Below are 18,464 nucleotides of genomic sequence, written 5' to 3' on the forward strand. Positions count from 1 at the left end.
CCTCTTGGATTTTGAACTTGGATGAATGATATGTGGTGATGTTTTATTTATGAGATCACTGTAAAAAGCAAAGATGGAATATAGGAAACCTGAAAGTGCATGCACAGGGTTAGGTATGTGCTCATGCTCCTGTGCACACCTGTAAGAAGAGATATGAACAGGTATGTGCTCATACTTATTTACACGCATCTGTGCACACATCCATGGCTGGAGAGGATACACTTTCATCAGTGAAGCTGGGTGATCCAGCAAACCTGGAATGGATTTCTTTAAAGCCATTTGCTAATTGTTAGTAATTGTTTTCAATCCTGGACCAGATCCATTCCAGGTTTGCTAGATCACCCAGATTGACTGATGAAAATGTATCTTCTCCAGCCTTGATTTAATAAATCAGCCCAATGACTTCTTATATTGGGGGCAGATAGTTACTGGAATGTACGGCGCAGCACAGGCTGGGGGCGCAGTCGCTCTGCTTCTCACAAATGGCGCCGCTCTCTCCTCTCTTGGATTTCTTGCACTGGCCCCAGATGCACAGCTGCCCGTCGCAGCATTCGCCGTCTCTGGTGCACTGCAAAACAAAAAACATAACCCACCAATCAGATGTTTGCAATGATGATCCTAAATAATAGGGCCCAATGAGGGAGCTGCAAACCAGTCAGCCATGCTAAAGTATAAAATGAAAAGTCCCCTCCCTCTCTGTGGGCCTCTCTGATTTGCTGCAAGAAGTCTGACTCCTAAGCCCCGCCCAGCTGTGAAAGCGTTTCATTAGCTGCTGATTGGATGAGGTGCAGTCAAGTGGGCGGAGATTAAAAATAAGACCCCAAATAACAAAATATTTAGGGTACACAGAGAGGCTTTTTGCTGGTTAATACAGCGTATCAAAGGTCCTTAAATTCCTACAACACCTAAATTATTTGACAGGTTCACTTTAAAAAAAAAAAATACAGGCAATCAAGTTTATTTTAAATTAGCAACTGTGTTCAGCAAGTCCTGTGATTTACATTCCACTGGACGGAGCCAGCAGGGTGACAACTCTATTCACTATTGCAGCTTCTGTTGTCACCTGCCTGCATATCAGCCAACAAAGCATTATCATGTTACTGGTGACACAGGAAGCTGCAAATGTAATATAGGAAATAATGTTGTCACCCACCTGTCTGTGCAGTACGGATTACAAATCCAGCTGAACAGAATTAGAAAAGTTTTTTACCGGGGCACAGGACACACCCCTGACACGCCCACTTTATAGACAATAAACCAAAGGTGATTGGCTAAACTCACAATTACAAATTGTTCATCATTCAGTTTTTCATACCGGCTTCAGACCGTAATCTGTCAGATGACACCAGAAATAGAACACAGGGGTTTGGTTCTAAAAAAGGAACAATCCCTCCAAATCCGGGCCAGATGAAAGATTTGGGTTCCCCCAATCCCTCTAATCATAGATGTCTAGGAGCTGCACATCCAAATTCCCGTTGTCACCATTTTCAATCACAAAATGTGCCCCTTTCTCTTATATAGTTTCACTCCGGGGTTCCTCAGGGGCCGGGCTTATTAGCTATCCAATCAGCTACCTTTTTACAGCCCAATGGGAATACCTTGGTGGCCAACAGGACACTCTGATTGGACAAGAAAAATGTCCTGCTTCATAGACATAGAGGGCCACATTGGGCCCACATGGTCCTTGGCCTGGTATGCGGCTGATTGGTGAACAGGACTGGGCAGCTTGTAAGATGGACTGGGGCAGTTTTTAAAGCAGTTTTGGGGTCTTTGTTCCAGGGGCCACAAGCTGGACAGCACTGTTCTGGGATATAATAGGCTTTATTTCAGTGTTGCAGCCTCGGGTCACATGATCCCCCCTCCCCCCTTACATATCACATTGAGTGCAGATGCTGCAGTGGTCCCAGATGATATAATTGTTGGAACACACGGCTGGCATATCCGCCATGAAAGTTCTTGTTCAGGGACTTCCTGTTATGGGGTGACAACTCTCCCACAAATGTGCTCACGTGTTGTCACGTGTATCCCCTGGTGGCTCTGATTTCCTATAGTCCCCCAGACTGGGCAATGAGTGCATACAGACAGGAAGTGCTGGAATATTGGAAACAATATTTAGGATTTTAGTAAAATCCCCGGGATAAATCCGCGATTCTTCTGCCAAATTCACCGACCGCCATCTGTCCGGCTTATCCTGAGCGTTCCGAGTGGCTTCATTAACCAGGAGGGGCCACAAAAACAGAAACGGCGTTTTTCAATCCCTGGGATAATTCAATCCTCGTCTAATTGTCGGGGACGCAATGTACCAACCAACCTTCATGTAATTAAAATAATTCCCGTTATCTTCTATTCGGATGTTGTGTCCATGGGAACTGAACTCGTTTTATTCGATGAAAGAATCCTCCTGTCTGTTCCTGCACAGAATTCACTTTCAGAAAAGTTTGTGTAAGTAGGGAGGACGATCCCTCCAACACCCTCCGAGGGGCAAAACCCAACGTTGTCACCGATTGGGTGCCTAAATCTACCTTCTGGCCTCCCCTTAATATTATTATTTATATAGCGCCATCATATTATGCAGCGCTGTACAAAGTCATGTCACTAACTGTCCCTCAAAGGAGCTCACAATCTTATGTCCCTTCTCTTCATTAAATCTGCCCCCCTAGCCTCCCCTTCATTATATCTGCCCCCCTAGCCTCCCCTTCAATAAATCTGCCCTCTGGCTTTTACTTTATTAATTCTGCCCTCCAGACTTCCCTTCATTAAAATTGCCCTCCAACCTCCCCTCCATTAAAACTGCCCTCCAGTCTTCCCTTCAATAAATCTGCCCTCTGGCTTTTACTTTATTAATTCTGCCCTCCAGGCTTCCCTTCATTAAAATTGCCCCCCAACCCCCCCTTCATTAAAACTGCCCTCCAGCCTTCCCCTCATTAAATCTTCATTTTGGCTTTTACTTTATGAATTCTGCCCTCCAGCCTCCCCTTCATTAGGAGGGGAGAGACAAAAAGGAGAGAGAGAGAGAACAGAGGAAAAAGAGAGCAAGGAGAAGAGATGGAAGGAGAGGAAGAAAGATAAAGAGAAAAAAGAAAGGAGAGCGGAAGAAAGAGAACTGGAAGAGGAAAAGAAAGGGAAATAGAAAAGGGAAAGGGGAATAAGGAGAGAGAGAGAGAGAGAGAAGACAGTGGGGAGGTAGTAGAAAGGAGAGAGAAGAAAGAAAGAAAGAGAGAGAGAGAGAGAGAGAGAGAGAGAGAGAGAGAGAGAAAAGGGAAAAGTGGAGAGGGAGAGTACAGTGTTTGTTTGCAATGTCCTGTAACTCATAGACTTGCCTTGCCCAGAGCAGCAGTAAAGCACAACCTCCATGCTGTAAAGCAGAAAAGAGAACCTGGCCTGTAAAGAGTAACTATATCTCCTACATCTAATAAATGTTTTATTACAACATTCCCGCTCATTGCCATGCTGACCACATTCACTTACCTATCTACAATAAGTTGTCCACACTTGTCACTGTCATAGCATGCATGGTACACGTGACTCCCCCTAGTGGCCATCTTCTGTAATCACACAAAGCTCCTGAGAACTGACAGCCCAGAAACTTTTCCAAAGACAAATCCTCAGCCTGGTTGTCATTATGTCATGGGAGATGAACAAACACAAGCTGGCACTGGCTGCAGGGAGATTACTGTCACCAATTCCGGATACAAAGCACTGGCAATGTCTGTTATCCCAGCCACTACATTCCCCATTGCTGCTGCTTGGCTCGCTGCCTCCATTGTCTGACTATCAACTTTATTAAACTGAGCTGCAAATTCTGGTGAATTTATATTTATTATAAACCTTATATCTGCATACCTTTTAAGATTGTATATGGGGCACCTATTTCATCATTACTTATGCTGTCTAATGATTTATTTTCACCATTCTGGATAAATCTACTTTGTTGGCACCAAATGCCTTTGGAAATCAAGTTATTATTTTGTAAAAGTAGCAGCAGCATCATCATGTACACAGACATGTACATAGCCTGTGCAGAGAGCAGGCCAGTGGGAGTGGCCTAACAGTCTCCACCCACTACAAGCTGCCTGTAGAGGACCACAGGTGGGGCGGAGCCAAGACCAGGCACCAGACACCAGGAGACAGATCAGCAGTGACCGGTCTGTATTACAGGAAGCTCCAGCACAAAGACGTTTAATGCTTAATGATTGCACAGATCTGCAAGAAATACACAGAGAGCAATGATATTTAATAAGGAATACACATGCTTTTAGAAACAAACATTTATATGAGGTTGTAGCTGCTATAGATTCTGGGGCATGCTGGGTGTTGTAGTTCCTGAAGATAAATAAGATATTTGGTTGGCCTGTGATCCCTATTGACATGTTATTGCATCCCGCAGGGAGCGTGTGCACTCAGTAATCAGCACCCTAAGCAGCAGCCAGGGTGTTCTATTATTAAATCTCCCGGTGAACGCGCTGCCATCCCCGAGATTAAAGTCTGCGAGCTTCTCTGATCCATCATGGCCAACGCTTTCATCAATGCAACCTTCTCCGCATTCCCACCGACCTGATCAGAGAATTCATCGCAGGGATCATGAATTAAATATCAGTCGCCTTTTAACTGAGCGGAACTCAGATGTAGAATCCCTAGACGCAGGCGGCACATAAAAGAGAACGCCGGGCCGGATCACGCTTCAGAAACACTTAAATCACGCCAACAGAGACTGATTGCTCCCATTTCTCCATCCGCCCTGATAATGGGTCCTAATGGAGATTTCACTGAAATGATCATCAAAAGGGGAAAGCAAGCAGTTTGTGATGGCGAGTGGAAGAGCCTAAAACCTCATCACACGCACGGCTCCAAGATCTGCCCCGACTCTCTGGAATGGTCTCCTCATCCCATTCAGCTTGCTCCTACTTTCTGCTCATTTAAAGGAGAACTCAAAACCCAATGCCACCATTCCATATCCTATTGTGTGTTACTTCCCCCACCTTCTAGATTGTAAGCTCTTCAGGGTAGGGTCCTCTCCTCCTCCTGTGTCACTGTCTATATCTGTCCGTCATTTGTAACCCCTATTTAATGTACAGCCCTACAGAATATGTTGGCACTATATAAATCCTTTTTATTAATAATAATAATAATAATAATAATAATAATAATAAAAGGGCAGATGTGGAACCAATGGAAAGAAGAAACTGGGAAGCAATTCTCACACAAAACTCTACACAATGTCTGACACAGATCAGCCTCTGCTGCAGCCTCCCACACTGTGACTTGTTACAAAAATACAATGTTGCAATCTGACACTGAAGAGACTGAGGCTTCCTCCCGCCTGCAGCAGACTGATGACATCATCTTGGCCTAGGCAAAGTCACTGACTAATGATGAAAGATAAAGGTGAATCTTCCTTTAAAACAATATTATGTTGCTGTATATTGTGGGAAGTTTTAGGAAAGTTTGATTCATTCATAACATCTTAAAAATGTGGTAAATTACCACCCCGGGTAACAACAGGGTACCTTTGGGGTGTAAAAAAACTGGAGAATTGTACTGAGTTTCTGGGTCTGCACCCTTGCTGTGGCCAATATGAGAGGTGCCCACCATGCCAGGTCTGCACACCCACTGCGCCCATTATAAGAGGCCCCCATTATCCCAGCTGGGTTTACTATTAATCTTCTATTAGATACAATCCCGTATCAGTCTGGGCTGTGAACACATAAATGTGGGCGGGGCTACCCAGGTCAGATTTAAATATAAGGAAGACAAATCTCATTGCTGGAGAAGCCATGACTCCGCCCACTTACATGCACCTAGAAGTAATGTATTTATTCTGGATGGGGTGCTCCTTTGATCTCAGAGCATTATAGAGGAATCCCAATGATACATTTCCCCCAAAAAGACGTCACAGGGGATATCTGGGGTCATTATATAATTGGAAGGTCAGAAGGAACCTTTATTTGGCAGGATCCCTTATATATTGTTCTGTTGGTGGAACATTTGCTGACCAAATAATCTGGATTTTGTACTCCTCTCCGGTATATGTTGGCGATATCTTGCCCTTGCTGTGCCCTGTGGTGCAGTAATACCCCAGGGTGAAGTATGTTTCCATGAATGGTTTATATAAGTTTCAGCTGATTCAGCAGTAATTCTATGTTATGTGAGGACTCTGAGCCGTCATACATAGCAGGATGGAGTATGTAAGCAGAGTGTATAGGATTTCCTGGATCATATCCCGACCATTCACATCTGGATCATTTTAGGGAAGGGAAATCCAGCGGAGGACAAAACATACTCAGCGTACTGCTACTAATAAATCCGATGTTACTCCGAATACTTCTAATACTCAGAAGGGACTGTTTTAGATAATAAGGGGCCCTGGGGCCAATAAAAAGTGGGGGCCCCCAAATGAGCATTCCAGCTCCTTGCTGCTCAGTAAACTGGGGCCCAGGGGAAAGTGGAGTGAATGCCCAGTTTCCCCCACCATCACCCGAAAGCCAGCCCTGGTACTCAAAATTACTCCTATTTTCTAGTGGAATGCTCAAAATACTCCTAATACTCCATGGTACACAGACTTACTCCTATCCTCCAATGTCATACCAAGCAGTGCTCCAAATACCTCTATATGTACCTACCTATAAGTCATAGGTATAAATCACGATATTCCTCATACTGTCAAACTATAATAATATTCCTAACATTCTGCTAAAAGACTCAGATACTCTAATACCATTACCCACAATACTCAGAATACTCCTTATATCCGGTTAGAGAAGCTGGCATTACTAACAATACTCCACGGTACACAGAGTTATTCTTATCCTCCAATGTCACCCCAGCCAGTGCTCCAAATACCCCGATTACCCCGCTAAAGTAATAAATCACAATATTCCTCTTACTCTCAAACTTTAACTGGTATCACTCTATTTCTAATACTCTCCTGCAGGACTCAGCATTACAACGATATTCAGAATGATCCCGAGATCCCATTAGAGTAGGTGGCATTACTCGAAATACTTCTAATACTCCCTATTTAATGTACAGCGCTGCGTAATATGTTGGCGCTATATAAATCCTGTTTATTAATAATAATAATAATAATAATAATAATACTCCATGGTACACAGAGTAAAGTAGTAAGTATAACTCACAATATTCCTCATACTCTCATACTATACCTGATGTCTTTGTCAATATTCCTAATAATCAGCTGAAGGACTCAGCATTACTACAATACTCTAATATACTGGTAATGAAAATCCTTAATATCGGTTTGGTAAAACGGCCAAAATTGTAAATACTTCTAATACCCCTAAAAAAAAATTGTAATAGAAAAAAATTCTCCAATTACTCTCTTACTATACCCAGCATTACTATGTGGTAATGTTCTAAGTGGCAATGCTCAGAATTCTTCTGATACCCAGCCTCGGGGACAGCTATTAGTTACTAAATTGTTAAAACTTACAAACAATTTGCATCACTGATATTACTTCCCTGTTGCTAAAATCACATAATCATGTGTTACTGAAATTAATACTCTGATGTGATTACCCCTATTGCCTAATGTAATGATTGGCAGTATTAGTAATACTCATCCAAATACTCTAACAATCCAATATACATTCGTTCCAAGACTTATAAGACTCCCAAACTATAACTAGTATAAATGAGACTACTATTAGTACTCAGCCGAGAAACCCGGCATTACTCTTAATATGTAGTGTGATGATAGGTAGTATTAGTAATACTCATCTGCATCATATATTACTCACAATAACTCTCAGGCTATAACTAAAATTACTGAGAATACTCTTAATACCCAACTGAGAAACCCAGCAATAATCCTTTACATTTACTGACAATACTCAGAATACTCCTAATATCACACATTAGCTGGCATTACTCACAATACCCCTGATACTCTGCCACAGTGATTGCGCACAATTCTAAAACCCCGTTACACAAAGCTACATTGCTGCCAATACTATGCTGTGATACCCAATATTACTTCTATTCTGTAATGACATAATAAGAAAAGTTAGCAAGATCCCTGATACCTTGCAAGAGTAACAAGTATTAGTAACAATACTCCTAATGCTCTACAACAATAACTGGTATCACTGAGAATACTCTTAATACTCAGCTGAATACCCAAACTTATTATTTTTTTCCAATTTTATAACTGACTATACTTAGAATACTCCTAATACCACATAATATCTGGCATTACTCCCAATACCCATACACTCTGCCATGGTCAAGACACACATTACTTCTAAAACCCCTCGACAGAATACTATGCTACTGACAATACTCAAATACTCTGACAATACTCCAATAGTCTGCTGCAATACACAATATTACTCCTATTATGTAATGATATAATGGGAAATGGTTGCAGGTATTAGTAACAATACTCCTAATACTCTACAACAATAACTCCCATCATCAAGAATACTCCTAATGTGCAGGGGAATACCCAGCCCTAGTACTATACTCTAAGTTTATAACTCACAATACTCAGAATACTCAAAATATGGGGTCACATTGGGGGGCATTTCTTACAATATTTCAGAGGCTGGATGAAGGTTTAGTGTAAATTCATACTTTTTTTTAAATATTACATTTTATATCCATCCAAAATGAAGGCCAACCAATGAGGAAAGGGGACGGGCCGAGGGACCTGGAGCTAAAGGGGTACATTCCCTTTAAGTCTGGACATTTGGTAGGTTTGACCCCCATTACAAGAACCACCTAGATTTGCTGGAATTGGGAAGAGGGGGAGCGTGTTCTCTCTGAAATGCATTTTTTGCCCTCGGGGACACCTAGCAGTCTGCTGACTTTTTGTTACTCATCGGACCACAAAGCAAAACAAAACGCTCGTCCAAGTTAAAAACTGATCCAACTTTGGAACAAAAATGAAATGAATCATTGACTTCCATTATAAAATGTTCATCATGTGATTCAGCAAAAACACAAAATATAAAAACACAGCAATCCAGATGGCAAAACAAAACAGAGAGATCTCCCTCCCCCAGAGGCCAGATTTATAAAAGCTCTCCAAGGCTGGAGAGAATACACTTTAATCAGTGAGGCTGGGTGATCCAGAAAAACTGGAATGGATTTAATAAAAGTCATTAGCTATTGTTAGCAAATGTTTTCAATCCTGGACCAGATCCATTCCAGGTTTGCTGGATAACCCAGCTTCACTGCTGAAAGTGTTTTCTCTCCAGCCTTGGAGAGCTTTAATACATCAGGCCCAGGGTGTGAGTTCCAATAGCCGGCCGAGTAAAGGACGGACATGAGTGTCAGAGGGGGGATCATTGAAAATAGAGGGAAACCCTAAAACAGAATGCTACCTAGCGCTCTATTTATAAATCATTCCCCCAGTCATTTCCTCTGAAATTTGCTGGTGGTCTTCTATTAAAACAATGACTCGTTCTGCCACCTAGTGGCCAATTGTTGAACAGCTAGCACAATAAAAAATGAATGGGAAAGAAACAAATTTAATGAGCGAATTGAAACTGGAATAATTTATAAAAAGAAACCTTAGTGTGCTCTGTGTATTGATTTGTAATTTACTTTTTCATTGTATTATTAATTTCCTGCAGACCCATTGTAGCCACTAATTGTCTACATGTACTCCCGCGATGGCTGCATGGCATTTTTCAAGATAGGATAATTGATGGTGATAACACTGGGCCATGGCTGTGTAATGTACATTGAAACACGCACTTGTAGGGCCTGATTTATTAAAGCTCTCCAATGCTGGAGAGAATACACTTTCATCAGTAAAGCTGGGGGATCCAGAAAACCTGGAATGGATTTAATAAAAGTCATTAGCTATTGTTAGCAAATGTTTTCAATCCTGGACCAGATCCATTCCAGGTTTGCTGGATCACCCAGCCTTACTGATGAAAGTGTATCTTCTCCAGCCTTGGAGAGCTTTATTAAATCAGGCCTGTAGTCTCTATCTCTTAGGGACAAAACCCACCCAAACACTGGGAAAACATACAAACTCCATGCTGACTGTCCTGGACAAGATTCAAGCCTAGGACCAGAGCTGCAAAGGCCAGCCACTGATCCACCGTGCTGCCCGGAATTCCTGGACTGTGTCGTTATTGCTGTACATGCCTTCCTTCCTTATTTCCTAAATTGGGTGACAAAGAGACAGAAAACAAGAAAAAATCCCTCTATTAGGGTCAAAGACTGAAAAGGTGTCTTTCAGTAAACTATTCCTTGTGAATTATGATTAAATGACATGATTTGTAAATTTGTATCTTTCTAAAGGCCTCCAGTACTTTGCAGAACTGCAAATAAAATACAATGAATGTATGAAACTGCAAATATGAACACGTGGACGTGAAATCCCAAATTACTTCCAGGCACAATCTGCTTTTGCTAAAAATACACCGCTGCTTCCTTTTGTGCACAAGGTGTGAGCAGGCCGAGGCAGAGATATGAAGAGTGTCCCAGCGATGGTGCTGAAGTGTGACGGACGTGTCCCCGCATTCCATCCTCCAATCACACGGTGACCCCTCTTCCTGGCCATCGACATCCCGAGATAAAAAGGTGTCACCCGTCATATAAATGTTTATCATAGCCACAACTTCCCCAAAGTCTAAAAAATGCAAAATGTGTTGGATGAAGCAGCAATCGTCAAAATCAAATAATGCAATGCATGGCCAAGGGTTCGGGGACACTGATCACATGACATGAGTTTGTAGGACATCTCATGGACATATGGATCAATTCCAAAATATAGAATTGGCTACCCCAACTTATAACAACCTTCATTCTTCATGGAAGGCTCTGTATCATTTTTCGGAGGGAATTTGTACCCATTCTGTGATGGTGATGCCGGGTACTGGTCCTGGAAGAAAAGTTCTGGCTCTAATGGTATATGTAATAATATAATTGTATAATGTATATGTAATATTATGGTAATATATACCAACAGTGACCATTATGGAAAAGCAATGCCCATTATATGCCTTTTATAACAGTGTACTAATAGGAAATTGTGTATGATATACCAACAATGTCAATTAAAGGAGAGAAATGTCATTTATACACCAATATTGCCCATTTTCGAATAAAAGGGTCCACTATATACCAACAGTGCCTGTCACAGAAGCAAAATATTCATTATACACTGACAAAGTCCATTATCAAAAAAAAAAATGACAATGATATACCAACAGTGCTACTTAAAAAAACAATACCCTTTATATACCAACAGCACTCAGTAGGAAAGAGTAATGCCCAATGAATGCCAACAGCATCCATTATATTAGGGGAATGTCCATTATATACCAACAGTAACTGTTTTAGAGTAGAAATCTCCATTATATGCCAACCCTATAAAAATGGCCGTTACATATACGAAATGCCAACTTTAGAAAAATGTGAAGAAAAAAATAGGAGAAATGGCCAATATATACCAACATAATAGAATTTCCCATTATAGACTAAAATGTGTGAGAAAAGGAGAGAAGAACAGAGTAATGCCCATTATATACCAACAATGCCCATTCGGGAACTGAAATGTCCCACCAACAGAACCTGATATAGAATACCCCAATAAATACCAACAGTGCCAATTATAGAAGGAGATAAATGGCAATTAGAAATTGGGCATAAATGGATACCAACAGTGCCCACTACAAAAGAGAAATGCCCATATACACAAACTGCTTCTTATTGGGAAGCAACGCCCAAATATACCAACAGTGCCAAATATAGATGAGAAATGCCCATTATACTCCAACAGTACCTACTATAGAAAAGGCCGTAATGTGTCCGCCTTATATACCAACGATGCCTGGTATAGAAGACCAATATGTACCACCACTACCCACTGCAGAAAAATGCCCACAATATACCAATGTCATATACGAACAGTGCCCCTTGTAGAAGTGGAGATGTCCGCCATATACCAAAAGTGCCCATTTACCAGAAGCAATGCTCATTATACACCAACAGTGCCCATTTTAGAAAACAAATGCCAAATTTATACCAATAGCACCCATCACAGAACAGTAATGCCCAATAAACACCAACAGTGCCCATTATGGATGGGAAATGTACGTTATAAATCAACAGTGCCAATTACTGAACATAAATGCTTATTAAATAGCAACAGTGTCCAATTCGGAAAAGAAATACCCAAGAAATACCAACAGTGCCAATTATAAAAGATAAGTGCCCATTATATACTAACTTTTTCCTGTAGAAAGAACAAAGCCAATTAAAAACCAACAATGCCCATTGCAGAGAAGACAATGTTCATGTTCATTATATACAAACAGTGCCCATTATAGAAGACAAATGCCCAATAAATACCAACAGTCGCCCTTATAGAAGAGTCAATGGCCCTCTATAAGACACAATACCCATCAGATAAAGTGCCAATTAGAACAGCAAGACCTAGAACACAATACCAGTTCCTGTTTTATGTCATCCATGCCCACCATATATTATCAGTGCCAATATATCAGGATTACTGTTATACCTGTGCATGTTTTTCTATATACCAGCAGTGCCGTGTTATAGTAACAATGCCTATACCAGACTGGCATATCTCAGAACACGTCATTAGGTATATAAAGGCAGCCAGCACAGAAATGACGATTGTACAGATCACATGAGTGATGTAAAGTTTAATAAGCTGACTGGCACAATAACTGGAGCATGGAGTATGTATATATGTTTCATGTGACACAGAGACAGAAAGGAACATAATTAATCCTTCAACAAACCCCAGAGGATTATTACCGGAAGGCAAGAAACACAGACATCAAAATGTAAATAAATCTCTGCCGGTTCTGTTCAAGGGTCAGTTTACTCAAATCAAAAATAATGGTTTTGGGTCGATTCCAAAGAACTGCATCAGTCGCCACCCTCTAAATATTGGCCGGGGCACTGGGGCAGCTGGTGGAGCTGGGAAGGTGAAGTCACTCGAGGAGAACCATCGTCCAACAATCCTTCTCACGTGTTTGGTTGGTAGAGTACCGGGGATCCCATGATTGGGTTTGTTGAAGCTACTCCATCACCCAAAATGTCTTGTTATAAAAATGGTTGCAAATAAACTAATAATTTAATCGGGAACAGGGGGAAACTGTGACTTTGCTCTCTTGAGGAGCCACACATAATCTTAAAGATCAGAGATTTCCAGGTGTTTGGAGATAATTTGGTCCATCTTGTGTGTTATTATTATTATTATTATTAATACTAATAAACAGGATTTATATAGTGCCAACATATTACGCAGCGTTGTACAAAGATAGGGGTAGCAAAGGACAGACAGATACAGACAGTGACACAGGCGGAGAAGAGGACCCTGCCCCAAGGAGCTTGTGGTCCTTCCATTGGCACTACATAGCTGTAGTTATTTAAGGCTCAGTGGATGGATCAGGCATTGGGGTAAGTAGGCAATGTGCCCAAAAAAAACCTGAGCACCAGAGTGATAAATTGGTGGACAATTAAATTAATAACATTTTTTATATGGAAGGGGTCAGCAGATTGGGGAAAGCCAAAATAACTTCCCTTGTGCACAAATCTGGCTTCATAGAGACGTAGTTTGATGAGGAACTTGTGTGCCCATCACAGAGCTCGGACCTCTCCTACTGAACACCTTTGGGATGAATTGGAGTGAGCCAGGTCTTCTCATCCAACATCAGCACCGGACCCCACAAAACCCGATTAGGCTAATTGGCCATAAGTTCCCACAGACGCCCTCCAATATTTAGTGAATTTTGGAGGCTGGTACAGTCACAAAGGGCATGTGGGGAAGGGTGGGGGGCGGATTCATTGTATAGTCCTTGGCTTTAGAATGGGATGTCCAACAAGCTGATATAGCTGCCACGTCCACGGTGCCCACAGCATACCCTTATAGTCCATTTTACTTGCCCACCAACTTCTCATTCCGGTGCTCCAAGTTGATGGTCCCATCTAAGTCCCCAATGAAGCCACCTACAGTCAGATCTATATTTTCCTTTTTCATTATGAGACCTAGTGCTATCCCCAATCAACCTTATGGCATTCCTATTGTTCTCTATGTCCCCATTGGAAAAAGCCAACCACTGTTTGTCCTGAAGAACCGTGAATGGTAGGAAAGCTGAATCCAAATTTTACAATTGCCACCAATACAGGAACAAAGGGAAACTCATCCATTAGGATCACGTGTTCCACTGACAACTCTCAGAGATGGGATTTCACCCAGTTATGGAAAGATTTCCACCTACATCCTGTTGTGTCTATAAAGACATAAAAAGCAGGGAAATCATGCAAATAATAAAAAACTCACTTGTTCTCTCTTGTCTTCACCTTGCAGTGACGATACGATGGTCTTGGAGAGATAGGTCGATCCTGTTTTGTTGTCTGTTTCCTGTAATCACATGGAAATAACACAAAAGTATAATTAATAAAGTCATATAAATTAATTAAAATAATAATACTAAAGCTAAAAGTCATTTAAGAATACAAACAGATCCATTGTTCTATTCATATAAAATCATGAGAAAACTGAAATAAGATTTGGATATATATGTACAGATTGACCGTGATGACAAATGTTCCTGGACTGTAAATACCTTGTGGATTTCCTCTTTGGTGATGATGGTGTCATTCCCGATTTTTGTCTCTGTGGTGGTCTCGTTATGGTAGTTGGGTGGGAGGTCGTTCAAGGGAATTCTGTCTGCTAAAACCTCTTCAGCCTCCATCTGAAAAAAATATAATTAGATTTCTTTTTTTTTACAATAACACTTTGTTAAAATCAGCTTTATATTCTACAAATCTGAAAATGGCTTTTGAGTGGATGCAACTTCTATCCATTCATCCACCGGGGTTGAGTGAATCCCTACGGATATTGGAGCCTGGAATGGTGCAGGAGCGGTGTGTCCACTGCTTCAGGCTGAATCCTATTTCTGCACCGGATTAAATATGATTGGAGAAAGGAGGGCTGCATTAAGCTGCATTAAGTCATGGGATGGGAGGCTGCAGTCCATGCCAGAAGTACTGCGAAAGAATTGCTGGATCAGACTACAAGAGAATATATAAAAACAGAACTTTATATAGAAGGTTTAAAACATTAAAACTCTTTTTCATGGAGTCACTTGATCAATAGATCAGTTTCCTAACAATGGTAAACCATTCCTACACAACAGCCTGATTTAATAAAGCTCTTCAAGACGAGAGAAGATCATGGGAGAACCTGGGTGATCCAACATACCTGAAATTTATCTAGTCCATGATTGAAAACATTTGCAAGCTAATAACAAATTCCAGGTTTGAGGGATCCCCCAGGTTCTCCTATGATAGTCTACCTTCTCCAGTCTTGGGGAGCTTTAATAAATCAGCCTTGGCTGCTTGTTGTCCACGCTAGGGGTGCACGTGACAATTTAGGCCCACAATTAGGAGACGGTTGTCGCCCCATAACAGGACGTGGCAGGATCACCAGGGATGATTTTAATAAAAGCTGCAGACTTTGAAATGTTAAAGCTTATATGAAACTTTTTTCATAGGTTTACATCCATTTTAATGTAACCGAATTTGTTTTTTGGCCTGCAGCCCTGCGTTGTTCCTCCTCCAGACGTCTGACTGATCTCAGAGAAATAAAAATATATGGATTTTTTTTTTACCAGGCGGGGAAATTTAGACTCATGGAGCAGCCGTGGACGGATTTATTTCTACACCTTCCCCAGCATCTAATATAACTTACTGCCAAGAAAACTCTGCCTTCGGAGGAAAAATAGAAATGTTGGGATTTGTGGGTAAAAGGGAGGCGTAGGGGGACCCAGAGAAAAATGCAGAATTCTGTGGCTTTGCACTGAAAATCCTGTTAACCTTTTATGTCCCAGAGACAAGCAAGCGTTCTGCGTATCAGACGTGTGCCAAGATGGTTTTAGACAAAATGGGGTCCTGGGCAAAAAATAAGTGGGGGTCCCAAATGCACATCATCCATTCCTTGCACCCCCTGCCATTATGTGGGACCTGGAGAAGGTAGGGTCCTGGGCAATTTCCATAAAATGTGATGACCTCCTTCCGAAATCAGGTGACTGGCCGTTTTTTGGCTGGGTGGTGCAGCCGGGATTTTAATGGGGATTCCGATAGGATGAAGTAATTGCTGTAATGTGCCAACGCTCTGCTGCCCGATGGTGGCTTTATGGTGTCCCCAGGTTATTCAGATTTTGAGTATGAAAAAGCCAAGCCATGGAAATAAGTCCAGATACAACTTTTTGCCCCAAATAAAACAAATTAATGAATTGACAGCTGACGCGTTTCGGGCTTCTCCGTCAGGGCTTGGATTCATCTGAAATTGTCCGGTGCCTGGCTGTCATGCCAATCCTTTCTCAGAATAAAACGGGTACAGCACAGAGAATGAACATAATGGGGATTCCCAAATGATAAAGACATTGCGGTCCAGTTACAGTTTTTGGCACAATAGAGCATAGACAGCTAACGCATTTTGGGCTGATACCAGAACCCTCCATTGTCAGGGCTTGGATTTTCTTGGTTTTGTAGATCCAGGTTAATATTTTATGTTTGCCCGATGCAGATACAAACCCACTCCAGTGAAATGTCTGACAGCCAGCTTTGGATTTTTCCTCACGCTTGGTATTATCACATATAGAGAACAAATGTCTACATAGCACCGACCCAGACAATATGAATGCCAGACAATAGGGGCTCTGACCCCTTATAACACTATTCAAAATATTAAATATATTTATTAATAAAGAATGAAGACAGAACAAGTACAGTGGGAGATCTCCCCTATGACCCATTTCATTTCTGGTTCAGACCCACTAAGCTGTGACATGCCATGGAGGAGTGACCACATGTAAACGGACGTTTCCACAGGAGCACTTGGCAGGTAAAGCATGGAAATATCATAAACATGGTGCAATTACTTAGGGTTTTCTGTGCCAAAATCAAATATAAATTACAATGTTTGTATCCAAGTCCCAAGCTGTAACCAATCCCTAGCATTAACTTATTCAGTCCCAGAGACTTTTCCTGCCTATATATCCCATTGTTGGGGATATTACCCCCAACACTGATACCCAGAGCATTCTGCTGCCTATGAGACCCCGACTCTTTCCTCATATTGGCTCCTATGAGTACTTAGGGGCTTCCTCTCAAACTTTTGAGAGTCCCAGAACCCCATTACCCCTATAATTCTCAGGAAAATCCCCCGTACCAACATGATTCCCAGTGCCTTTTGCTGCCTTTACAGCCCATAAATCAGGGACCCTTTTCTCATATTAGCCCGTTTGGGTCCTGAGGTGCTTCCTTACTATACCCCTTTGAGTCCCAGAGCCTTTTTCTCTATTTTACCCCTAAGATTCCCAGAGTATTTCTTCCCCTATACCTCTTTAGTTTCCAGAGCCGTTTTTACCCTTATACCCCAGTGTTTTCTGGAGCCTTTCCTCCCTTTTTGCCCCCATGATTCCTAGAGCCTTCCATGCCCTATAACCCCATGTTTCCCAGTCCCAGAGTCTTCCTCCCCTATATCCCCATGATTCCCAGAGCCTTTCTTCCCCTATACTCCTTGATCCCCAGAGCTGTTCCTTCCCTTTTACTCGAATGATTCTCAGGATCTTTCTTCCCCTATACCCCCATGATGCCCAGTCTCTTTCCTTCCCTTTACCCCCTTGATTTCCTGAGCCATTCTTCCCCTCATACTCCAAGGATTCTCAGACTCTATCCTCCCCTATACCCTCATGATTCCTATAGTCTTTCCTCCCCTTTACCCCCTTGATTTCCTGAGCCGTTCTTCCCCTTATACTCCAATGATTCCCAGACTTTTTCCTCCCCTATACCCCCTTGATTTCCAGGGCCTTTTTTGTCATATACCCCCATAATTCTCGGAGCCTTGTCCTCCAAAACCCTCTACGATTCCCAGAGTCTATCATCCTCCTATAACCCCATAATTGCCACAGCCTTTCTTCCCCTTATACCCCAAGGATTCTTTAGTGCCCCATAATTCCCAGAGCCTGTTTGGGGAACACTTCCTTAGACTACCACTAATATATCTCCTGATATCAAACCGCGCTAACAGGAGATTTGCTACATGGCTGCTCTACCTACAACCTGTGCACGGCGCTACCGGCCCCTCGTACCTCTTTCACTGCATTCTGCAGCTTAGTGTGGGAATCCCTCATCAGATTCTCCACCTCTCTAAAGATGTAATTCAGGCTCTCCCTGATGGTGACAACATTGGACCATTCCTGCATAATGTGTGTTGTAATGACCACTTGTAGTCTCCATCAGAAGCCCATGTGACAATGTAATGACTGTGAGCGACATATAGAGCGGGGTAATTACACCGCCAGGTCCTGCGGCTGCATGGGAAAGTTAGTGAACCCCATTTTCTCCCCCTGTCATGATTGGTTGATATGTCCAATGCCACGATTTCCCCGCCACAATTTGTGTCACTGCCCCTCCCATAAGCCTTAATGACGATGTCGCAGGTG

General features: G+C 42.0%; 2 protein-coding genes across 2 annotated transcripts in view; one reads left to right on the forward strand and one right to left on the reverse strand.

The window, feature by feature from the left end:
• Window positions 1-3,387, forward strand: part of USP47 (ubiquitin specific peptidase 47) — a gene marked incomplete in the record, with an annotated part of 45,840 nt that extends 42,453 nt beyond the window's left edge. The window contains 1 exon segment of the mRNA XM_072421568.1: window positions 3,272-3,387. Within this exon segment, the coding sequence (XP_072277669.1) occupies window positions 3,272-3,387 (116 nt within the window).
• Window positions 3,388-10,036: 6,649 nt separating this feature from the next.
• Window positions 10,037-18,224, reverse strand: DKK3 (dickkopf WNT signaling pathway inhibitor 3). Its single transcript, XM_072421570.1, has 4 exons — window positions 18,111-18,224; window positions 14,580-14,708; window positions 14,294-14,374; window positions 10,037-10,135 (listed from the first exon to the last, which is right to left on the reverse strand). Exons 1-4 carry the CDS (start codon window positions 18,222-18,224, stop codon window positions 10,037-10,039), a joined length of 423 nt encoding a protein of 140 aa, XP_072277671.1.
• Between the last annotated feature and the right edge of the window lie 240 nt (window positions 18,225-18,464).

The sequence above is a fragment of the Pyxicephalus adspersus genome, chromosome 9, assembly GCF_032062135.1.
Source record: "Pyxicephalus adspersus chromosome 9, UCB_Pads_2.0, whole genome shotgun sequence".
NCBI classification, from domain to species: Eukaryota; Metazoa; Chordata; class Amphibia; order Anura; family Pyxicephalidae; genus Pyxicephalus; species Pyxicephalus adspersus.